The 21,867-nt window shown below is 46.8% G+C and overlaps 1 protein-coding gene across 2 annotated transcripts in view; it reads right to left on the bottom strand.

The window, feature by feature from the left end:
* Positions 1-10,522, bottom strand: part of LOC133250474 (cytochrome P450 4F3-like) — a 31,400-nt gene extending 20,878 nt beyond the window's left edge. The window contains exons 1-7 of one of the 2 annotated variants that reach the window (XM_061421768.1): positions 10,296-10,522; positions 9,742-9,969; positions 7,774-7,918; positions 4,980-5,033; positions 4,760-4,887; positions 2,237-2,358; positions 1,556-1,826 (exon numbers count right to left, since the gene is read on the bottom strand). In XM_061421768.1, the coding sequence (XP_061277752.1) occupies positions 1,556-1,826; positions 2,237-2,358; positions 4,760-4,887; positions 4,980-5,033; positions 7,774-7,918; positions 9,742-9,939 (918 nt within the window). In that variant the 5' untranslated portion in view covers positions 9,940-9,969; positions 10,296-10,522. Of the gene's footprint in view, positions 1-1,555; positions 1,827-2,236; positions 2,359-4,759; positions 4,888-4,979; positions 5,034-6,060; positions 6,206-7,773; positions 7,919-9,741; positions 9,970-10,295 lie in introns of both variants that reach the window. The other variant, XM_061421769.1, reaches the window with a different exon arrangement.
* Positions 10,523-21,867: the final 11,345 nt, after the last annotated feature.

Raw genomic sequence — 21,867 nt, 5'->3', positions numbered from 1 at the left:
AAAAGCATCAATTCTTTGGTGCTCAGCTTTCTTCACAGTCCAACTCTCACATCCATACATGCCCCCTGGAAATACCATAGCCTTGACTAGATGGACCTTTGTTGGCAAAGTAATATCTCTGCTTTTTAATATGCTATCTAGGTTGGTCATAACTTTTCTTCCAAGAAGTAAGGGTCTTTTAATTTCCATATTACCCAGCAATCCCACTGCTGGGCATACACACTGAGGAATCCAGAAGTGAAAGAAACACGTGTACCCCAATGTTCATCGCAGCACTGTTTACAATAGCTATGACATGGAAACAACCTAGATGTCCATCAGCAGATGAATGGATAAGAAAGCTGTGGTACATATACACAATGGAATATTACTTGGCTATTAAAAAGAATGCATTTGAATCAGTTTTAATGAGGTGGATGAAACTGGAGCCTTTTATACAGAGTGAAGTAAGTCAGAATGAAAAGCACCAATACAGTATATTAATGCATATTTATGGAATTTAGAAAGATGGTAATGGTGACCCTATATACAAGACAGCAAAAGAGACACAGATGTGAAGAACAGACTTTTTGGACTCTATGGGAGAAGGTGAGGGTGGGATGATTTTAGAGAATAGCACTGAAACATGTATATCACCATATGTGAAATAGATTGCCAGTCCAGGTTTGATGCATGAGACAGGGTGCTCAGGGCTGATGCACTGGGATGACCCAGAGGGATGGGATGGGTGGGAGGTGGGAGGGGGGTTCAGGATGGGGAACACCTGTACACCCATGGCTGATTCATGTGAATGTATGGCAAAAACCAGTACAATATTGTAAAGTAATTAGCCTCCAATTAAAATAAATTAATTAATTAAAAATAAAAAAAATAAAAGAAAACTGAAGGTATTTTTTTCTGTAATGTCAAGTATGGCTACATGGGAAGATAAAGAAATCATGGAGATCTCAGAGGAATTTGGGAATGGGGGAGCAGAGATACCATTCTGCTCTGGTTACTGTTACTGCTATAAGTAATAAATGGATTCTTATGATCCAGTATTCTCTATGTATACATGGATATATACAGTCTATTTCTGCAGTAGACTAAGTTACTAACTGGGAAGGAGAGTAAAATCTCAGGCCTTCACAGTTTCAGACTTAGTAGTCCCCTGCAGGCTGCACCCCATGTGTGTGTGTGTTAGTCACTCAGTCCTGTCTGACTCTTTGCAGCCCCATGGACTGAAGCCCACCAGGCTCTTCTGTCCATGGAATTCTCTAGGCAAGAATACTGGAGTGGGTTGCCATTTCCTACTCCAGGGGATCTTCCTGACCTAGGGATCAAACTTGGGCCTCCTGCACTGGAGGTGGATTCTTGACTGTGAGCCACCAGGGAAGCCCTGTGCATTCCACATGGTCATCTCTAAAACTTACCCCTAACCCAGCCCTTCCTTCAACAAGAATCTCACATGGCTCCCCAGCACCCTCTGCATCCAGTTCAATCCAGTTTAACTTTGATTAAATCAAGTTCCCAAGGCTTATACTGCTTCTTGAATTCAGATCCCAGAGGAGCCCACCTTGGTCAGCAGGAGTACGTCAATAAAGTCCAAAGTCTTGGTCTTCTCCTTGGCCTTGAGGAAGTCATCAATATCTTCCTTGGGGAGGGTGCGGCGCCGCTCCTGGATGACAGCACCTGTGAAGTCATGCACTAGGCGGCAGGCCCTGCGGAAGCGCCACCCATCAGGGGTGAGGTAGTACAGGAAGTCCATGTGCAGGAAGATCTGTTGATATCGTTTTGCCACAAGGGCACTGAGCTCCAAGATGGCAGCGATATAGTCACTGGGCTTCCTACAGGATGAGAGCAAGAAATATCTGATGTCTGAAATAAACTTTGAACAGAACCCTCTTCTTCTCAAACACCTTCCATGGCTCTCTGGAAAGCCCAGGAGAAAGTTCATATCCTCTTTGGTTTCAGAATGTTCTTAAGATATAAAGATACCAATGCCTCCATCCTTATCTCCAAGATGTCGCCTCACTATTGCACATACCGTGCTCCTCCTAGCCTCCTGGTCTTTATCAAACAGTTCTACCCACCTAAAAGGATGGCTTCTTCTCGTTCCCCTTCTTGTTCTTCAATGTCCAGATCTGACCCACCTCTTCCAAGAAGACCTTTCTGATTGTCCTGGTCAACCCTCCCTCACCCATCTACTCCCGTGGGTCTGTGGCTCATGTTCCCCAGGCCCTTGGGTAAGACTCACTCTTGGCAATTGCTGTCGTAACTGAAGACGCATTTCTGCAGACTGTCCAGGGTCATGAGGCTGATGTGTTCAAACATGTCCAGATGGGTGTGGCCCTCTATGATCAGACGCTGCCACTTGGCCTGAACAGAGAAGGGGACACAGCTGAGGCTGAGAACTGCCTCCTTGGTGCCCCTTCCTAACCCCAGATACCAAGATGCACTTCCTGGGCTCTGTCTCCTGGTCCGAGGCACCCACCCCCAGGGAGGACCAGGCTCATGTAGGAGTGAAAACTGTTACTATTAGGACATGAAGTCTCCATGACTGGGAGTCAGAAGGTCTGGGTTTTGTAATCCTGATTCTACCTACTATACTTTATGTGCATGAGTGTGTGCTCAGTTACTCATTCGTGTCCGACTCTGTGTCTGATACTTTGGACTGTGGCCCCCCAGGCTCCTCTGTCCTTGGGATTTTTCAGGCAGGAATAGTATGGTGGGTTGCCATTTTCTCCTCTAGGGAATGTTCCCAACCTAGGGATCAAACCCACATCTCCTGAGTCTCCAGCATTGCAGGTGGATTCTTTATCTGTTGAGCTCATACTTTGTGCACCATTGGTCAACTTTTCATAAAGTAAGTGCTAACAAATGTTAGTTTTCATCATTTTCATTGTTATAAGTTGATTAGGAAAATGATCCCTATGTTAATAGAGATAGTCCTCCATGGGCCCTGAGTACTCCTGCACTTTTTTTTTTTTTTGGTTTTGCCAAAAAGTTCTAAGACCCCTATGTTCTTTACCTGGACCATTTCTCAGAGTTGTGTTTGTAGCAAACAACCTTGATAAGTGAGGTAATGTGTCCCCCTGGAAAATATCAAGCTTGCTTCTAACTGCTATAAATGTCACAGAGTTCCTAAAACTAATATTCCCTCCCCTGTGATATAATATACTATATGAGTAGGCATCCATAGAAGCCCACCTGTGTTATTTGCATGAGATTTGGTGACTTGGAAGAAGAATGCAAACCAACAAAAAGCACATGCTGTTTGCTGTGCCAAGAGTAATAAACTGTCCTTTGTCTGTGACCTAGGAGTCTCACGTATCCTGGCAGAATCCAAGAAACAGTGACAAGCTCTCTTATGGGCTTGCAAGTATGAAAAAAATCACAGGCACTTCACAAAAGCCTGTGCTCCAGTTCTTTACTTTCCCATGTATATATCAAAACCCTTTGCAATGTAATTTTTCAGTAACTCTACTTGGAGGTGGAGCCTCTTTTACCATCCTTTGATTCTGAGCTGGCCCTGGACTTTCTTTGGTCAACAGACTGCAGTGAAAATGATGAGGTGGTCATTCCAAACCTAGACCCCAAAGGGCACTTCTTCTCAGTCTTTTCATACCCTACGTCTACCATATGAACCAGCCTGAGATGCCTTTTGAAGGGAGAGAATCCCATGAAAGTAAGTCTATTTACCCTCCCTGAGGTCATGCTAGATCAGCTTACAGCCAACCAAGCTTCAAACCTGTGAGAGGACTGACCCCAGACCAGCAATGCTTCCTATCTGTATGGTCAGGCCACCCAAGACAGCTGTCCTCTTGTTCTCTGTACATCCCATGCTTGACCAGTCCCTGCTTCACCTACACCCTATTCACATTTCCTCTTACTCATGGAGCCTAATCAGTAAATGCTGACATACTTGCTGTCAGCCACAGATATACATGATGGGATATCACTCCAGGACTTTGCTTCAGACACATAAGATCCTCTTATCCATTAAACCACTGATGTATGTCTGTGTTATAGACTCCAGCTCTTTCTTCAGTCTTGAGTCTTGCAGTACCGCAGGGTACATTCCAGCATGACCAGACCCTCAGCTGATCACTGGTACATGAGTGGCCCCATCCACATCCAGAGAAACCACCCAATTGACTCACAGTCTTGCTGTAAATACTAAATCCTTATTGTTTTCAAGTGATTCATTACTCAGAAACAACTACTGCCTGATACTCATATTAATTATTACCATCAAATATGTCTCAAGATTCTAAGGCTTCTGGGAAGGTAAAATAGAAGCTAACACCTTCTGAGCATCTACTATGTGCCAGGGATGTGGCTCCATTATGATATCTTGAAAGTGAAAGTGTTAGTCATTCAGTTATGAACGACTCTTTGTGACCCCATGAACTGTAGCGTGCCAGGCTCCCCTGTCTATGGACTTCTCCAGGCAAGAACATTGGAGAATGGCAACACTGGGTTGCCATTTCCTTCTCCAAGGGATCTTCCTGACCCAGGGATTGAACCCGGGTCTCCTGCATTGCAGGGAGATTCTTTACCATCTGAGCCACCAGGGAAGCTCAGCTTGCAGGATATCTTGACCACCCTGCAAAGCAGGGATCATATTACATTCTTTATATAGCCAAGGACACTGAGGCTGAGAAAGGACGAACGATGGACTTAAGCCAATCAGAAGAGGGAGATATCCAGACAAGATGTCTCTGAGTCCCTGTTTTCCCCAAGACTCCAGCTGGGACCCTGGGTTCAAGAGACTCACATGCATGATGTCTGCGCTCTTGGTGAAAATCTTCATATAGGGCTTCAGGATGTTGAAGTGGAAGGCAGGTGTCAGCATGCGACGGTGGCTGCTCCACTTGTCACCAGCACTCAGCAGGAGCCCATCCCCTAGCAGAGACAGCCACAGGGAGTGAGCAAAGGAAGACCTTCCCCTGGGTCCCCAAAGTCACCCTCAACCCCCTTCACTCATAGTTACTCACCCAGCCAAGGCTTCAGAAAGTTGTAGAAGACCACATTCTTGGGTGCGATGGCAGCTGATATGAATGAGGACCACCAGGGACCAAGGAGATGGGGAGGGGAGGGTCTTTTAGTGGGGAGTGGAGGCTCCCAGCCAAGAATCAGCATTCCCCCTCCAAGCCCAACATAGCAGAATGGGACCAAGAGCACAGGAAGCTGGGAGGGGAGAGGAGACCAGACCAGACCAGGCCACAGCACAGAACAGAGCAAAGGCAGGGCCCATAGACACATCTCAATGTGCTTAGACACACCCCAACCTGACATATGACTGGACATTGCATCTTCTACCTCACAAGTATGGTCTATCACTTTACAAAACACCTTTACAGGGACCTAGGACACCACATCTGCCCCAGCACTGACCCCTTCTGAGACATCTGACATGGTCCCATATCTTAACAAGTCCTAACAAGGCCATACCATGAATGATACAAGATGACATGACAGGATGCTTTGCCATGGGCCTGAAGACAATCTGGCATCACCTCAGTGTGCCCCACGTGGACTCCAGACAGGACTTGAATACACTGATGACACAGACCTGAACCAGGCAAAACTCAAACATATCCTAAGCATCAGACAAGATTCACATAAGGTCTCAGGCATTTCTCAGAGTGACCCTGGAGTTCCAGACTTCAGACAGACACCCAGAAGTGACCAACTGGAGAACCAGGCAATTTCTAACAGCATCTCAGACAATAACCAGAGAGGCTTCAAGATGCCTCAAATGTCCTTGGCCACAGATGAGCTCTAGACATGATTGAGAACATCTCTGAACTCATATTTAAACATATACCAGGTATTACTAGATATAACATACACCAACTGTAACCAGAATCCACGTAGAAACATAAATCTGATCAGATGTGGCCATTCAGCAGACATTGCACAGACGTGACTGGAGAGCATGCAGCTGGGATTCTGCAGTGGGAGACAGTGGCATCTTTGCCATGCCCCCCTCTGCCTGCATCCTGGTCACTTGTACAACTAGAGGCAACACAGAGACCCTGGCAATGGGCAAGCTATGGCCAGGGAGGCGTCTACCTGGAGCAAAGAGCACAGGCTTGATACAGGTAGGGTGGAAGATGCGGATGACTGCGTGCCAGGGTCCCATCCACCAGCAGCACGCATCCCCATAGGTGCTGGCCAGGCCCTGAGTGTACAGGAGACCTTCCTCTGAGCTCTGAATCTGGAGAGGAACAAATAGGACCCAATTCACACTCTTCTAGGCTGCCAGAGGGAAGGACCTGCAGGGCAGTGATCCAGAGCTGGGACGGTGAATCACCTCCAGCAGCTGCTCCTCTGTCCTAAGCCTCCTGCCACCCTCTCTCCCTTTATCCTCCGTACGTGATAATTGGGGTCCCTTGAATATAGGGATAGGAAGGGTCTTTTTCTGTTTGGACCCCAAACACCGTGTTCCCCTGACTTCTCTTCCATTCCCATATTCTTGATAAGGAGACTGAGGCTCTGAACAATGGAGTCTGTTGCCCACATTCTCTCAGACAATAAGCCTGAGACAATAAGCCACATCTCTCTGAACCCAGGGTCTGTGTTCTTAACCATCAAATCACTCTGAGCCTCAAAACAACAGCTTAGAGGACCCTTAAACCACCTCCAAGATTGGGTACTCAGAGTTTCAGGGACACAGGAATGGGTCCTATAACACAGGCTAGGGAAATCCTGTGTCTTTTCCTGAAAATGTTGTCAATGAGCTCACTTTTCCATGGGGGTTGAGCTTGTTGGATTCAGTTTTACCAAGATGATAGGGAAGCCACCACAGAGGAACAGAGATCTAAACAAGGAAAACAGATTTCTTACAACATTATATAGATATGGATAGATTTGGGTCTTAAGATACCCCTCCTTGGACTTTATAGTCACTTGATTCCTTTTCTTTCCATAGGTCATACGGGGTGGCATTTCTACCACTAACAGCTGAAGGAGACTTCAGCAGCCAGAGTGAGCCAAGGCCCTTCTCATGTTCACTCTGCATTCTTGGGTCTGAACTCAGGTTTCTGTTACACGCTGCCTGTTCCCCTGCTTGCCTGGTCATCTGTCTGCGGATGGGAGGGGTAGGGGACAAGGGAAGAGAGCCAGGGTGGGGTGGAGTCTCCTCAGGAAGATTCCTGGCAACTGGAGAAGGAGGGCACTGATCTAGAAGTGGACCAGCTCCAAGATAGGGGAAAATAAAGTGACCCACCAGAGAGGTAGATGTCATGGGAATAGCAACTTATATGTACACTAGCCATAAGCCATCATTGCTCAGCACCTGGGGATAGGTGGGGACTGAGGGAAGGTCTGGCAGGGGACCTGGGATGTTATGGATGCCCATGCATCACTCCATACTCTGTTTTAAAAACTTTCTGCTCGTCGTTCCAGACCCAGTTCCAACTACTCCTCCAGGAATCCTTCCAGCATCCCCTAGAAGAGAATCTTGCTTCTTCTCTGGGTTTGCAGAGCTCATTTCCCTCTGGCCAATTCCTGACCACACCAGGTCACAGATCTCTCTGCCTGAATCTGAATCTTCATGTCCTGTCTTTTGCCCAGGACACCAGGGTGGGGTGTAAATGGCAGTGAGAGAAAGGAGGAGGATGTGAGATGGCAGTGATCAATACATGAAGGAAAGAGGAAGATGGCAGAGAGAGGAGGGGAAGGGGGTTGGGGTCCTGTAGGGGCCACATGGAAGCTTGGCAGGGGTGCGGCTGGAAGCCCTGAGGTGTATCATGGCACCCACCACCACCAGCTCTGCCTGGGTACCTGAAGCACTGGCAAAAGTCCGGATCAAGTCAGGGTGGCAGAAAATGACCAGGGGGATGATGGGGCCCATCCACATCAAGTAACCCTGAGGGTAGTTGGTCACCAGCTGAGTTACTTTGCTCAAGCCCTGCTCCGTGGGGGGAACCTGTAAGCAAGGTAAGGGCCATCACTTCACAGAAGGAGAGTCCACTGAGGTGGACAGAGTGTGGGATCCTATACAGATGGAGGGAATCTCTGCTTCCTCCTTCCCTCTGGGGGAAGGAGGCACCTGGAGGCTCTCCAAGTCCCAAGGGTCTATCCCAGGGCACAGGGAGAAGACAGGCTCTCTGCCCACAGGGAGGCAAATCTTGGCTTGAGAAGACACATTTTTCTTGTCCTGGGAGTGGTCCCAGTGCAAGGGCAATCTAAGAAGGAGATCCTCAGTGGGCAGCTTTGTGGGTAGCAGGATGAATGGGCTTTGGTCCAACACACTCCCATGTTTTTCCTGCTCCACATGGCTTCTGATTTCTTGCATGGCAAGGGTTCTGCAGACCTCTGACCTTATAGCCCTGGCCATCCCCCAGGGACAGACATGAACTCTGCCTATTAACCAAAGGAGGAACATGGACTATAACCTTCACTGATCAGGCTCGGTGCAGAGTGCATCCTGTCTGTTTCTCTGCAAGTTATGGGCATGCCTTTCAATTGTGACATTTTCAAAAGAAGAAACTGATGCCATATCCCCTCAAAGGGGAAGAAGTGCAGGTAGCCTCCTAGTGAAGCACCCTCTCCCTCACGATGCTCCATTCAAACCTGACAAATACCCTCAGGTACTCTAGGCAGGTGACATAAAACACTTTCACCTTTGTGACTTGCTCCCCTATCCGAAGGCCCTAAGGTGAGGATTCAAAGCACTAGATGAGACTGGCCCAGAGAGGGAGCGTGGCTCAGCTGAAGTCACACAGAAGAGTGACTGAACTGGTCCCCACAGCCAAGCCCTGGAGGCAGGGAAGGCAGAACTGGAGAACTTTGTAACATTCCTGCTGCTTCCAGGGCTCGCTGAGACCATTTGAAGATCTGGAACCTCAGCAAATCTTTGTGGTGAGCTTTGGACACCCTCCACTGTGAACTTTGCCTTAATGAATAGTAATTGCAATAAGTCCTCCCCCAACTTGTAGTTCTCATCCCAGGCATGAAAGGAAAAGTTGTCTGGGAGATAGGGGGAGCTGAATATAATCCCTTTGACCTTGACTGAGGGAGGTGATGGCAAGTTGATCACCTCGGTCATCAAGCATTTATTTTGAGCGCTTACATCGCTCCAGTCCCGGACTGGGCACTGTAGTGTCTGCTCCCCCAAACTATCATCAAATTGGGAAGTGGTTACTAAGTAATTGGATGATTACCTGTTTCATTAATCATGAGTGGGGTCAAGTCATAAGTATCAGTCTGGGGCACAATCTAGGCAGGTGTGAAGGTGGGGTAGGTCTAAGAAGGCTTTTGAAAGAGGAAGTGAGTAGCTGACTTTATCTAGATTGGGCAACAGGCCCTTTGGGACATCTTTGGGGGAGGGATGATAGTTAAATTAGAGGAAGGGGTCCTGCAAAGGGGAGGGGGTGGGCAGCTGTGCTCCTGTAGGTGGGAATGGGGAGGTGGTAGTTATTTCCCTTAGGAAAGCTGTGGCTGAGAACAAGACACAAGGATATGGGCCCTGTGCAGAGCAGACGCTGGACAGTGAATCTTATCAGGTGCATAACATGTGGAAGTCAGACAGGGAATGGACCCGAAAGCAGGCTAGGACTGGAAGGACAGGATGTGGAGAACGTCTCGATGGCAGAGTAGAGGAATGAATGAGTGAGGGAAGAGGGGGTTCCTTGGCTTCCCTGTCTTCTCTGCTGTCCTAGACCCCAGCTCAAACCTGAGCCCCATTCCTGACCTCCAGGAAGTCCATCTACCTTGATTTCCCAGACTCAATCTGCTGCCCACACTCACCAGGCCCAGGTGACCCAAGAACCAGTTACGTTTTGGGGGCTGCGGGAAGCATCGGAGGCGGAGAGAGTTGTTGTAGGAGGTGTAGGTCCAGGCCAGGACGTGGGCCAGGATCCAGGAAGCCCCGACCAGCAGCAGCAGCAGCCATGGGGAGGCTGCTACTGGCCCGAGTCCCAGCCAAGACAGGCTCAGCTCCAGCATCCTGTGGTCAGATGGGGTGGAGGGTGAGTTCTGAGGATGAAGGAAGAGATAGTGATGGTGAGCTGTGAGGCAGAGATGGTTAGAGAGAGAGGAGCAAGGGAGGGAGAGGCAGGGATAGGGAGTGCTGGGGATGGGCAAGAAGTGCTCAGAGACAGACAGACAGGGACTGGGAGAGGGGAGGGAGAAACAAACTCAGAGGAAGAGGGAGAAACAGAGACAGACAGACAGAGACACACACACACAAACACACACACACACTGGTACCCACTCATCTCCCAGGTCATCTCATTCCCTGGAGCCACCCTGCCTTGGGCATATGCCTTCCCCACCTTGGGCCAGAACCCCCAGCCTCTTACCTTCCGTGTGGGCTGGCTTGTCCCACACAACTTCTTCTGCCCTCCTCCTGGGATGGCTGGGTCTGACCCCAGATCTAGAGGAAGCTGCTGGGGGCCGGGCTAAGCCAGCCAATCCCCACAGCTTCTTTACTTCCTCCCTACCCGGAAGCTGTCTGGATACAGGGTGGGGGGAGGGGGAGCTGCCTGTGAATCAGCTCAGGATCTGCCCCCCTGTATGGACACTGGCTCCTCTGGACTCAGTACCTTCCACGTGAGCAAGTTGTGGTGCAGACAAAGGTGACTCTGGGCCTCCAGGTTCACAGCCACCCCTGCACTTCCAAGGCCGGTGTGTGGTAGGCAAACACATGTACAGGAGGGCAGGGCAAAGCTCTCTGCAGCTCCTCTCCACACATGGGTCAGGAAGCCTTCACGCACCATTTCCAGGCCTGGAATCAGGAAGCTCAGAACTGTTAAAATTCTGGCTTTTGGGAGCACACACAGCCTGGCAGGAGTTCAGGTTGTGTCTCCAAGCAGCCCAGGGTCTGGGGTGAGATGTGACTGCTGCAGAACAGGAATAGAGAAACCAGCTTGACTGGGGATTACCTGCATCAGACTCAGAAGATAAAGGGCCCATTTGGAAGAGGGCTCCTGGAGGCTGTGAGCAGCCTAGAGAGAGCAGGGTCCACACTGGGGAGGGCAGAGCTGGGAGTGTTCTGCCCTGCCCTCGCTCTGATTGTGGGCTATGTGTACCCTCTGTGGGCTCAGTATTCCCATCTGGGAAATGGGATGCTGGATAAGACCCTGAGAGGGGGACCGAGAAGGGTTCTATAGGAAGATGGTAAGGATCAAGAGCGCCCAAAAAGATGGAATGAAGGAAAAGGGCTAGCTACTACTGCTTGTGCTAGTGTATGCTCTGGAGCCCTATGCCAAGTCATAGGACAAAACGCTCTGCAAATGACCAAGTCCCATAGCAACTGTTGCCATGAACCTCTGGACCTAAACTGGCTGGTTTCCTGACACCATGTTAGGTAAAATGTCCACCCTATAACAACCCACTCCAACATTCTTGCCTGAGAAATCCATGGACAAGAGAAACCTGGTGGGCTACATTCCATGGGGTTACAAAGAGTCAGACGCAACTGAATACACACGTAGCATCCTAACCAATCACCTAATACCACCATTGCAGCAGGAATTTTCTCTGTCTTGAGGCTACAAAAATTGGCTACTAGCCTGTGAAAGGGTTCAGCTCTCCTTTGAGCCTGCCCGCTGTTCTAAAAGCATCTCCTACTCTAATAAAATATTCTCTCATTCTGCCTCATGTCTGGAAATTCTTTTCCAACCCATATACAGACCACGACATGTGCCAGTAGCCCACATATAGTAAGCCTACTCTGCGCAGACAACTGTATGTAAAGATTGCCTACTCTGTGCTGGGTGCCTCAAAAAGCATGCCTACAGGGCGTCAGAAATTCTACATAGAGCATGCCTACTATGTGTCAGATGCTCTATGTAAAGTGCATCTACTGTGCCACGTACTCTGTATAAATCTTGTCTAGTGTATGCCAAGTGTTGTACACAAAGCATGCCCGCTGTGAGTTTGGTCATCTTTGTAAAGCACATCTACCATGTGCGGGTTGCTCTATGTAAATATGCCCACTGTGTGCCACACGCCTTACATAAAGCATACCTGCTGTGTGTCAACTGCTCTAAATAAAATGAACCTATTCTGTGCAAAGTACTTACATAAAGCATATTGACTATGTGGCCTTCCCAGGTGGGCCTAGTGGTAAAGAACTCACCTGCCAATGCAGGAGACTTACGATACATGAGTTCAGTCCCTGGATCAGGAAGATTCCCTGGAGGAGGGCATGGCAACCCACTCCAGTATTCTTGCCTGGAGAATCCCAAGGACCGGGGAGCCTGGTGGGCTATGGTCCAAAGGGTCGTAAAGAGTCAGACACAACTGAAGTGACTTAGCACAGACACATGCATATTGACTATATGCTAGATATTCTACATAAAGTGTACTTACTGTATGCTGGGTTATTGTTTAGTCACTAAGTCATGTTCAACTCTTTTGCAACCCCATGGACTGTAGCCCGCCAGGGATTTCAGTCCGTGGGATTTCCCAGGCAAGAGTACTGGAATGGGTTACCATTTCCTTCTCCAGGGAATCTTCCTGATCCAAGGATCGAACCAGCATCTCCTGCATTGGTAGGTGTATTCTTTACCACTGAGCCACCTGGGAAGCTCACTACACACTGGCTACTCTAAACAAATCCTATCTGTCATATCCAGTGTATTCTACATAAAGCATACCTGTCGAATGCCTGACATAATACACGAAGAACATCTACTATGTGCTGGGTCCTCTAAAAGAATCATGCCTACTATGTGTCAGGTACTGTATATAAAATATTTGTGCTATGAGTCAGGTGCTCTACACAAAGTACACCTGCTGTGTGCCAGAAGTTCTGTCAGTAAGATAGTACATCATCCTTCCCTCAGTGCTCTGGGATAGCACCCTGGAATCAGGCAGAGACCCAAGTGATGACAAGTGGGGAGATACTTATGAACAGAAGAGCAAACTGAGGCTCAAAGAGGGCAAGCCTCTAGCCTAAGTTGCAGAACTGGAAGGAACCCATGTCTGTCATATCACCAGGCCTAAGCCTTTCCCCTCTGCCATGCTGCTCCACCCTCATTCACAAGGGACAATGCCCTTTTAATCCAGGGATACTTATAAAGATGTAATCTCAGGCAAAATGGCGACCCCAATGGGGAGATACCTTGAGGTCTTTGTATTATCACATGGATCATACAGCCATATTTAGGATGCACCACCCAAAGGATCTTCAATGAATGCACCATTTCTTCCTGACCCTGTGGGGTGGTCTCTGGTGAGAGAAAACTTGAATGATGGGGCTCCTGGCAGAGCTACTGATCAGGAAAGTAGTGTGGGGAGGAAGGAGTCCTGACACTGGTAGGATGCTGGGGAGACCCTAAACCTCCTCCCCCAACACTGGCCAGGGGAATCAAGTGGAAGATCCTAAAACTGTCAGTGGGGTTGGGTGCACCCTGCCCCCAGAATTTTCTTCCCCTCCATAGATTTCACCTTCTGACAGTTCCATTTACATCAGAGTTAGGCAGACAAAGCCAGAATATGATAAGCCAAGCAGTATCCTGGGACATGCAAGAGAAAGAGTCCCTAGTGCTCAGAGGAGTCAGCTCACTGCAGACCTACTGTGTGCTGGGAATAGGGAGGCAGCTTAGAGTAGTAATTGTAGCCACCACACCAGCATTTTTCAACATAAGCCACTGAAGCTGTTTTAAGCCCCTTCCCTGGGTAGGGAATACTCCTGGAAAAGGGACTGGCTGCCCACTCCAGTATTCTTGCCTTGAGAATTCCATGGACAGAGGATCCTGGTGGTCTACAGTCCATAGTGTTGTAAAGAGTCGGACACAACTGAGAGACTAACACACACACAAGTACATTAACTTTTTTCATTTCATACAGTTGAGGAAACTGAGACTTGAAAATCATGTAAGTGACTCACACAAAGCCATATACACCTGGTGGAACCACACTCTGCCCCAGGCTTCACAGTGGGTACTCTGAACCACTAAGCTCTGCCTCTTCCATATCTGTAAATGGGCATTTCATTAGCACCACTTTCCAAGATGGTGGAAATCACTGAAAGAGACCACACGTGTAAAACACATAGGATGGAGGAAGGGCTCAATAGAGGAAGTCATTATTGCTGTTGTCATTGTTTTTGTTGTAATCATCCGACAGCCCTGCAAGATCAAATTCACTACCTGTTTTTACAGAAGAGGAGCTGGAGATTTCAGAGAGGTGAAGCAACTTGCTCCACCTCACCAGCAATTTAGGTAAATGTGATAGGACGGGTGACAGCAAAGCTTGGCACATAGTACCTACTCATTAAATATCTGGGGAAGAAATATTTTTGAACTATGGTTGGTTTTATTGTATATCTTGAAAGGGGTCTTATAAATCCTTCAACTATTATACATTGCTCTTTTCCAGAAATATATTGGCTATTCTGAGTCCCTTGCATTTTCATGTAGATTTTGTGATCAGCTTATCTATTTCTACAAAAAAGTCCTTCTAGGATTGGGATTACTTAGAATTTGTAGATCAGTTTGAGGAGACTTAACATCTTAATGGGGCTTCCTTGATGGTTCAGTAGGTAAAGAATCTGCCTTCAGGAGATGTGGGTTCCATCCCTGGGTCAGGAGGATCCCCTGGAGAAGGAAATGGCAATCCACACGAGTATTCTTGCCTGGAGAATCCCATGGACAGAGGAGCCTGGTGGTCTATAGTCCATGGGGTCACAAAGAGTAGGATACCACTTAGCCACTGAGAGGGTAACAGGCAGGAAGGCCAGGGGTCTCCAAACGGAGGAAATAGGCTGCAAATGTCAGACATTTTTATCTCTCTTAAGCGGCAGGAGGAAACAAACTAGCAATATTTTTTTCCTTCTCTATACAAATTTAAAAGGAGATTTCTCGTAAAATACTGTGTTGCCATAATGACACCTGGTTTCACCTGAAGTTAACTATTCTCAAACCTTGAGTTAACCAATGCCATTTTTCTTATGGAAATGTTTGTCTTAAGCTATGTTAATGTGCTATGTATTTACCCCAAACTCTGTCTTCAAATCGGTTCCACCTAATGGCTCAGAACCTACTTGACAAACCAGTATGTTATACACAGATACTGTTCCCCTAATCTATGTAAATGAAACTACTTGTATGGTAATCTGCCTTTCTACAAGATTCAAGTCAATCGTTTTACGGCCTGGGATGAATCATCTGGTGCCAAGATTATCTCAAAATGCCTCTTATGGATGAGGGGCCTGGTGCCATTCTGAGTTTTAAGACATTCCTTTCTTTCATTAATAGACTGTTAGTGACTATATAACATCCAGCTGAAGATTAGCAGGGGGACACTCTTTCTGCCCCCTTCTGATGCCTATGTCAGAAGCTTTCTCTATCCCCTTTATAGTTTAATAAAACTTTATTACACAAAAGCTCTGAGCGATCAAGCCTTGTCTCTGGCCCCAGATTGAATTCTTCTCCTCTGGAGGCCAAGAATCCCGGTGTCTTTTTGTTCAGTAACAACCTTTCAATACTAAACCACCACCACCCAACATCTTAATGACATTGAGTCTCCTGCTTTATGAAGGTTTTTAATCTTTCCACTCACTTGGGTATTTATGGATTTCTTTCATCTGTGGCTTGAAGTTTTCATCCTGGAATTCATGAACATATTTTGTTAGATTTATACCTGAATATCCCACTTCTTCCAGTGAATGATTCTTGAAAAATGGTGTGTGAAAACATTTCCCAATTGTTTGCTGCTAGTGTATAGAAAGAGAAAGTGAAAGTGAAAGTGAGGTAGCTCAGTCATGTCTGACTCTTTGAGACCCCCGTGGACTGTAGCCTACCAGGCTCCTCCATCCATGGGATTCTCCAGGCAAGGATACTGGAGTGGGTTGCCATTTCCTTCTCCAGGGATCTTCCCGACCCAGGGATTGAACCCCGGTCTCCCACATTGCAGGCAGATACTTTACTGTCTGAGCCACCAGGGAAGCCCCTAGTGTATAGAAGGATGATTCTATAATTCCATATAGTAAATATTTTAGTGCTTGCAAGTCATGTTCAGGAACTCCTCCTTCTCTTCCTCCCCCTCTTTTATAATCCTTGAAAAATATAGAAGAATTACTTTCTTGCATATCTTTCAAAGATAAGCCATAAGCCAGGTTTAGTCCATAGACCACAGTTTGATAACTCCTGGAATACAGAAATAGAATTAATTTTTGTATATTGAACATGTATCCTGAAGTCTATTGGATCATTCCTAATGGAATACAAATGATGTTTTTACCTCAATCTTAAAAAAAAAAAAAAAACCACTTTCAATTGACCCTGTAAGAAATAAAAAGCTTTAAGTGGTCTATTTTTAAAAATAGCTAGCTTTGAGTGACAGCTTGCTGATGTAATAGCTGATAGCCATAAGGCTTACAAAACTGGAAAGTCCAGGCAAAAAAAGGGAGGGTGGGATGCCTAGAATTTTCAAAGGGTTCATTCTGTTGGTGACTTCAAAACGCAAGAATGGGAATAAGTGCACAGAAAAGGAGGAAACAAGATGTCAGGGAGGGGCCAGCCTTTAAAGAGGAAGGGAACAAACCTAGGAGACATCTGGGAAGATTGTTCACCCCATAATACTCAGCCAGCGAGGAACTGGCAAATCCTGGAGGGATTTGTGTGCTAGGATTACTTGCTCTGTGCAATGACTCTGGGTGTGCCTGCCCACCAGACACCCGATCTTGCAAGACCATCATCAAAGCCTTGCTTCCCGCTGCATCTCATGTCTCCAAGTCCATTCTTTTGAGTTTGGGCTGGTGATCGTCTTTCTCACAACCCCATTTTCCCATCAGTTAATACACTATGTTTTTCCCCCACTGTGGAGCTAACCCCTTCAAAGAGTTGTGTATACTTGGGTGTCAAATGTCTCCCCTTTCACTAGACAAAGGCTTCGACTTGCCACTAAAGGCTGTGATGGTGAGTGAATGAGACAGAGGGAGGAGGAGAGGTGTGGCCCCTGTGGGGCCCCAGATGGTGCTGCACCTGTGGGTTTAATTTTCAGTACACATCCAGCCCTGGTTCTGACACTGGCTGCTATGAGGGTGTCCATTCCTCTCCTGAGTGTTTTGGAGGCTCCTTCTGCTGGAAGATTTGGAAACAACAAGCTCTAAGACATTTGGTCTCCAAGTCAAGTTTTCTTTTATGAAACCTTTAAAATTTTGTATTAACGATGTTGTGATAGTTTCAGGTGAACAGCAAAGGGACTCAGCCATACATATTTGTTGTTGTTGTTCAGTCATCAAGTCATGTCCTACTCTTTGTGATCCCATGGACTGCACCACTCCAGGCTGCCCTGTCCTCCACTACACGTATCCATTCTCCCCCAAACCTCCCTCCCATCCAGGTTGCCACGTAATATTGAGCAGGGTTCCCTGAGCTATACTATAGGACCTTGTTGGTTATCTATTTAAAATATAGCAATATATTCATGTCCATCCCAAATTCCCTAACTATCCCTTCCCCTAATCCTTTCCCATGCAACCATAAGTTCTGTTATTTTATTCTCTAAATCTGTGAGTCTATTTCTGCTTTGTAAGTAAGTTAATTTGTATCATTTCTTTTTAGATTCCACTTATAAGGGATGTCATATGCTATTTCTCCTTCTCTGTCTAAAGTCATGTTTTCTGGTCCTAACAACTCTTCTCTTAAGTATCGGCCTGTTGTATAGTGAGGAGTATGAGCTTGGAACCAGTAACATCATTGTAGCCCATTTTATTATCCTGGGTCAGTGTCAGGTCCACATGCCCTTGTAGACAGGAGTTTACTCACCTGCTGTATACCTGGCCAGTGCCTTTGCCCATTAACTAAGCAGACACCTGAATTAGGATAAAAATTCTGTCTCTCCCCCTGCAGGCTCCTTCCTCTCCTTTTGAGTGATGGAGAAGGGAATGGCAACACACTCCAGTATTCTTGCCTGGAGAATTCCATGGACAGAAGAGCTTCATGGGCTACAGTCCATGGGCTCACAAAGAGTCGGATATGACTGAGCAACTAACACTACTCTTGCAGCTTACCCACATTCATTTTTTGGGGAGTGGTGGTGAAAAACACCCTTCCTCCTCCACAGGAGGAGTGGGATGCCATTTCCTTCTCCAATGCATGAAAGTGAAAAGTGAAAGTGAAGTTGCTCAGTCGTGTCTGACTCTTAGCGACCCCATGGACTGCAGCCCACCAGGCTCCTCTGTCCATATCTTGCCCCAAACCTCTGCTCTTAAAGCTTGGACTCTGTAACAAGGCTACCTCCTCAGGGAGGCTGTCTTTGATTGCTCCATTCAGAAGAACCCCCTCAGACACTTTCTAGCAGGCCACACTATGACTTTCCATCATCATTACCACCTTCTTCAGCTCAGTTCAGTCACTCAGTCATGTCTGACTCTAGGCAACCCCATGAATCACAGCACGCCAGGCCTCCCTGTCCATCACCAACTCCCGGAGTTCACTCAGACTCAGGTCCATCGAGTCAGTGATGCCATCCAGCCATCTCATCCTCTGTCGTCCCCTTCTCCTCTTGCCCCCAATCCCTCCCAGCATCAGAGTCTTTTCCAATGAGTCAACTCTTCACATGAGGTGGCCAAAGTACTGGAGTTTCAGCTTTAGCATCATTCCTTCCAAAGAAATCCCAGGGCTGATCTCCTTCAGAATGGACTGGTTGGATCTCCTTGCAGTCCAAGAGACTCTCAAGAGTCTTCTCCAACACCACAGTTCAAAAGCATCAATTCTTCGGCGCTCAGCTTTCTTCACAGTCCAACTCTCACATCCATACATGACCACTGGAAAAACCATAGCCTTGACTAGACAAAGCTTTGTTGGCAAAGTAATGTCTCTGCTTTTCAATATGCTGTCTAGGTTGGTCATAACTTTCCTTCCAAGGAGTAAGCGTCTTTTAATTTCATGGCTGCAGCCACCATCTGCAGTGATTTTGGAGCCCCCCCAAAATAAATTCTGACACTGTTTCTCCATCTGTTTCCCATGAAGTGATGGGACTGGATGCCATGACCTTCGTTTTCTGAATGTTGAGCTTTAAGCCAACTTTTTCACTTTCCTCTTTCACTTTCATCAAGAGGCTCTTTAGTTCCTCTTCACTTTCTGCCATAAGGGTAGTGTCATCTGCATATCTGAGGTTATTGATATTTCTCCCGGCGATCTTGATTCCAGCTTGTGTTTCTTCCAGCCCAGCATTTCTCATGATGTACTCTGCATAGAAGTTAAATAAGCAGGGTGACAATATACAGCCTTGACGTACTCCTTTTCCTATTTGGAACCAGTCTGTTGTTCCATGTCCAGTTCTAACTTTTGCTTCCTGACCTGCATATAGGTTTCTCAAGAGGCAGCTCAGGTGGTCTTGTATTGCCATCTCTTTCAGAACTGTCCTCAGTTTATTGTGATCCACACAGTCAAAGGCTTTGAATAGTCAGTAAAGCAGAAATAGATGTTTTTCTGGAACTCCCTTGCCTTTTCCATGATCCAGTGGATGTTGGCAATTGGATCTCTGGTTCCTCTGCCTTTTCTAAAACCAGCTTGAACATCTGGAATTTCTTGGTTCACGTATTGCTGAAGCCTGGCTTGGAGAATTTTGAGCATTACTTTGCTAGCATGTGAGATGAGTGCAATTGTGTGGTAGTTTGAGCATTCTTTGGCATTGCCTTTCTTTGGGATTGGAATGAAGACTGACCTTTTCCAGTCCTGTGGCCACTACTGAGTTTTCCAAATTTGTTGGCATATTGAGTGCAGCACTTTCACAGCATCATCTTTCAGGATTTGAAATAACTCAACTGGAATGCCATCACCTCCACTAGCTTTGTTTGTAGTGATGCTTTCTAAGTCCACTTGACTTCGTATTCCAGGATGTCTGGCTCTAGGTCAGTGATCACACCATTGTGATTATCTGAGTCATGAAGATCTTTTTTTGTACAGTTCTTCTGTGTATTCTTGCCACCTCTTCTTAATATCTTCTGCTTCTCTTAGGTCCATACCATTTCTGTCCTTTATCGAGCCCATCTTTGCATGAAATGTTCCCTTGGTATCTCTAATTTTCTTGAAGAGATATCTAGTCTTCCCCATTCTGCTGTTTTCCTCTATTTCTTTGCATTGATCGCTGAGGAAGGCTTTCTTATCTCTTCTTGCTATTCTTTGGAGCTCTGCATTCAGATGCATATATCTTTCCTTTTCTCCTTTGCTTTTCACTTCTCTTCTTTCACAGCTATTTGTAAGGCCTCCCCAGACAGCCATTTTGCTTTTTTGCATTTCTTTTCCATGGGGATGGTCTTGATCCCTGTCTCCTGTACAATGTCACGAACCCCCATCCATAGTTCATCAGGCACTCTATCTATCAGATCTAGTCCCTTATATCTATTTCTCACTTCCACTGTATAATCATAAGGGATTTGATTTAGGTCATACCTGAATGGTCTAGTGGTTTCCCCTACTTTCTTCAATTTAAATCTGAATTTGACAATAAGAAGTTCATGATCTGAGCCACAGTCAGCTCCTGGTCTTGTTTTTGTTGACTGTATAGAGCTTCTCCATCTTTGGCTGCAAAGAATATAATCAATCTGATTTCAGTGTTGACCATCTGGTGATGTGCACGTGTAGAGTCTTTTCTTGTGTTGGAAGAGGGTGTTTGCTATGACCAGTGCCTTTTCTTGGCAAAACTCTATTAGTCTTTGCCCTGCTTCATTCTGTATTCCAAGGCCAAATTTGCCTGTTACTCCAGGTGTTTCTTGACTTCCTAGTTTTGCATTCCAGTCCCCTATAATGAAAAGGACATCTTTTTTGGGTGTTAGTTCTAAAAGGTCTTGTAGGTCTTCATAGAACTGTTCAACTTCAGCTTCTTCAGCATTACTTGTTGGGGCATAGACTTGGATTACTGTGATATTGAATGGTTTGACTTGGAAATGAACAGAGATCATTCTGTCGTTTTTCAGATTGCATCCAAGTACTTCATTTCAGACTCTTTTGTTGACCATGATGGCTACTCCATTTTTTCTGAGGGATTCCTGCCTGCAGTAGTAGATATAATTGTCATCTGAGTTAAATTCACCCATTCAGACCATTTTAGTTCGCTGATTCCTAGAATGTCAATGTTCACTCTTGCCATCTCTTTTTTGACCACTTCCAATTTGCCTTGATTCATGGACCTGACATTCCAGGTTCCTGTGAAATATTGCTCTTTACAGCATCGGACCTTGCTTCTATCACCAGTCACATCCACAACTGGGTATTGTTTTTGCTTTGGCTCCTTCCCTTCATTCTTTCTGGAGTTATTTCTCCACTGACCTCCAGTAGCATATTGGGCACCTACTGACCTGGGGAGTTCCTCTTTCAGTATCCTATCATTTTGCCTTTTCATATTGTTCATGGGGTTCTCAAGGCAAGAATACTGAAGTGGTTTGCCATTCCCTTCTCCAGTGTACCACATTCTGTCAGACCTCTCCACCATTACCCGCCCATCTTGGGTGGCCCCCCGAGCATGGCTTAGTTTCATTGAGTTAGACAAGGCCATGGTCCTAGTGTGATTAGATTGACTAGATTTCTGTGAGTATGGTTTCAGTGTGTCTGCCCTCTGATGCCCTCTTGCAACACCAACTGTCTTACTTGGGTTTCTCTTACCTTGGACATAGGGTACCTCTTCACGGCTGCTCCAGCATAGCACAGCCACTGCTCCTTACCTTGGACGAGGAGTATCTCCTCACTGCCACCCCTCCTGACATTGAACAAGGAATAGCTCCTCTAGGCCCTCCTGCGCCCACGCAGTCACTGCTCCTTGGACGTGGGGTACTCCTCCCGGCCGCAGCCCCTGGCCTTGGGCCTGGGGTAGCTCCTCTCAGCTGCCGCCCCTGACCTTGGACTGGGATAGCTCCTCTTGGCTGCTGCCCCTCGGGCATGGGGTCCTCCCGGCTTCTACCCCTGACCTCAGACGTGG

This window comes from Bos javanicus, chromosome 7, assembly GCF_032452875.1.
Source record: "Bos javanicus breed banteng chromosome 7, ARS-OSU_banteng_1.0, whole genome shotgun sequence".
NCBI lineage: Eukaryota > Metazoa > Chordata > Mammalia > Artiodactyla > Bovidae > Bos > Bos javanicus.
The sequence above is the reverse complement of the archived record's forward strand: the minus strand, read 5'-3'. Positions and strand labels throughout refer to the sequence as shown.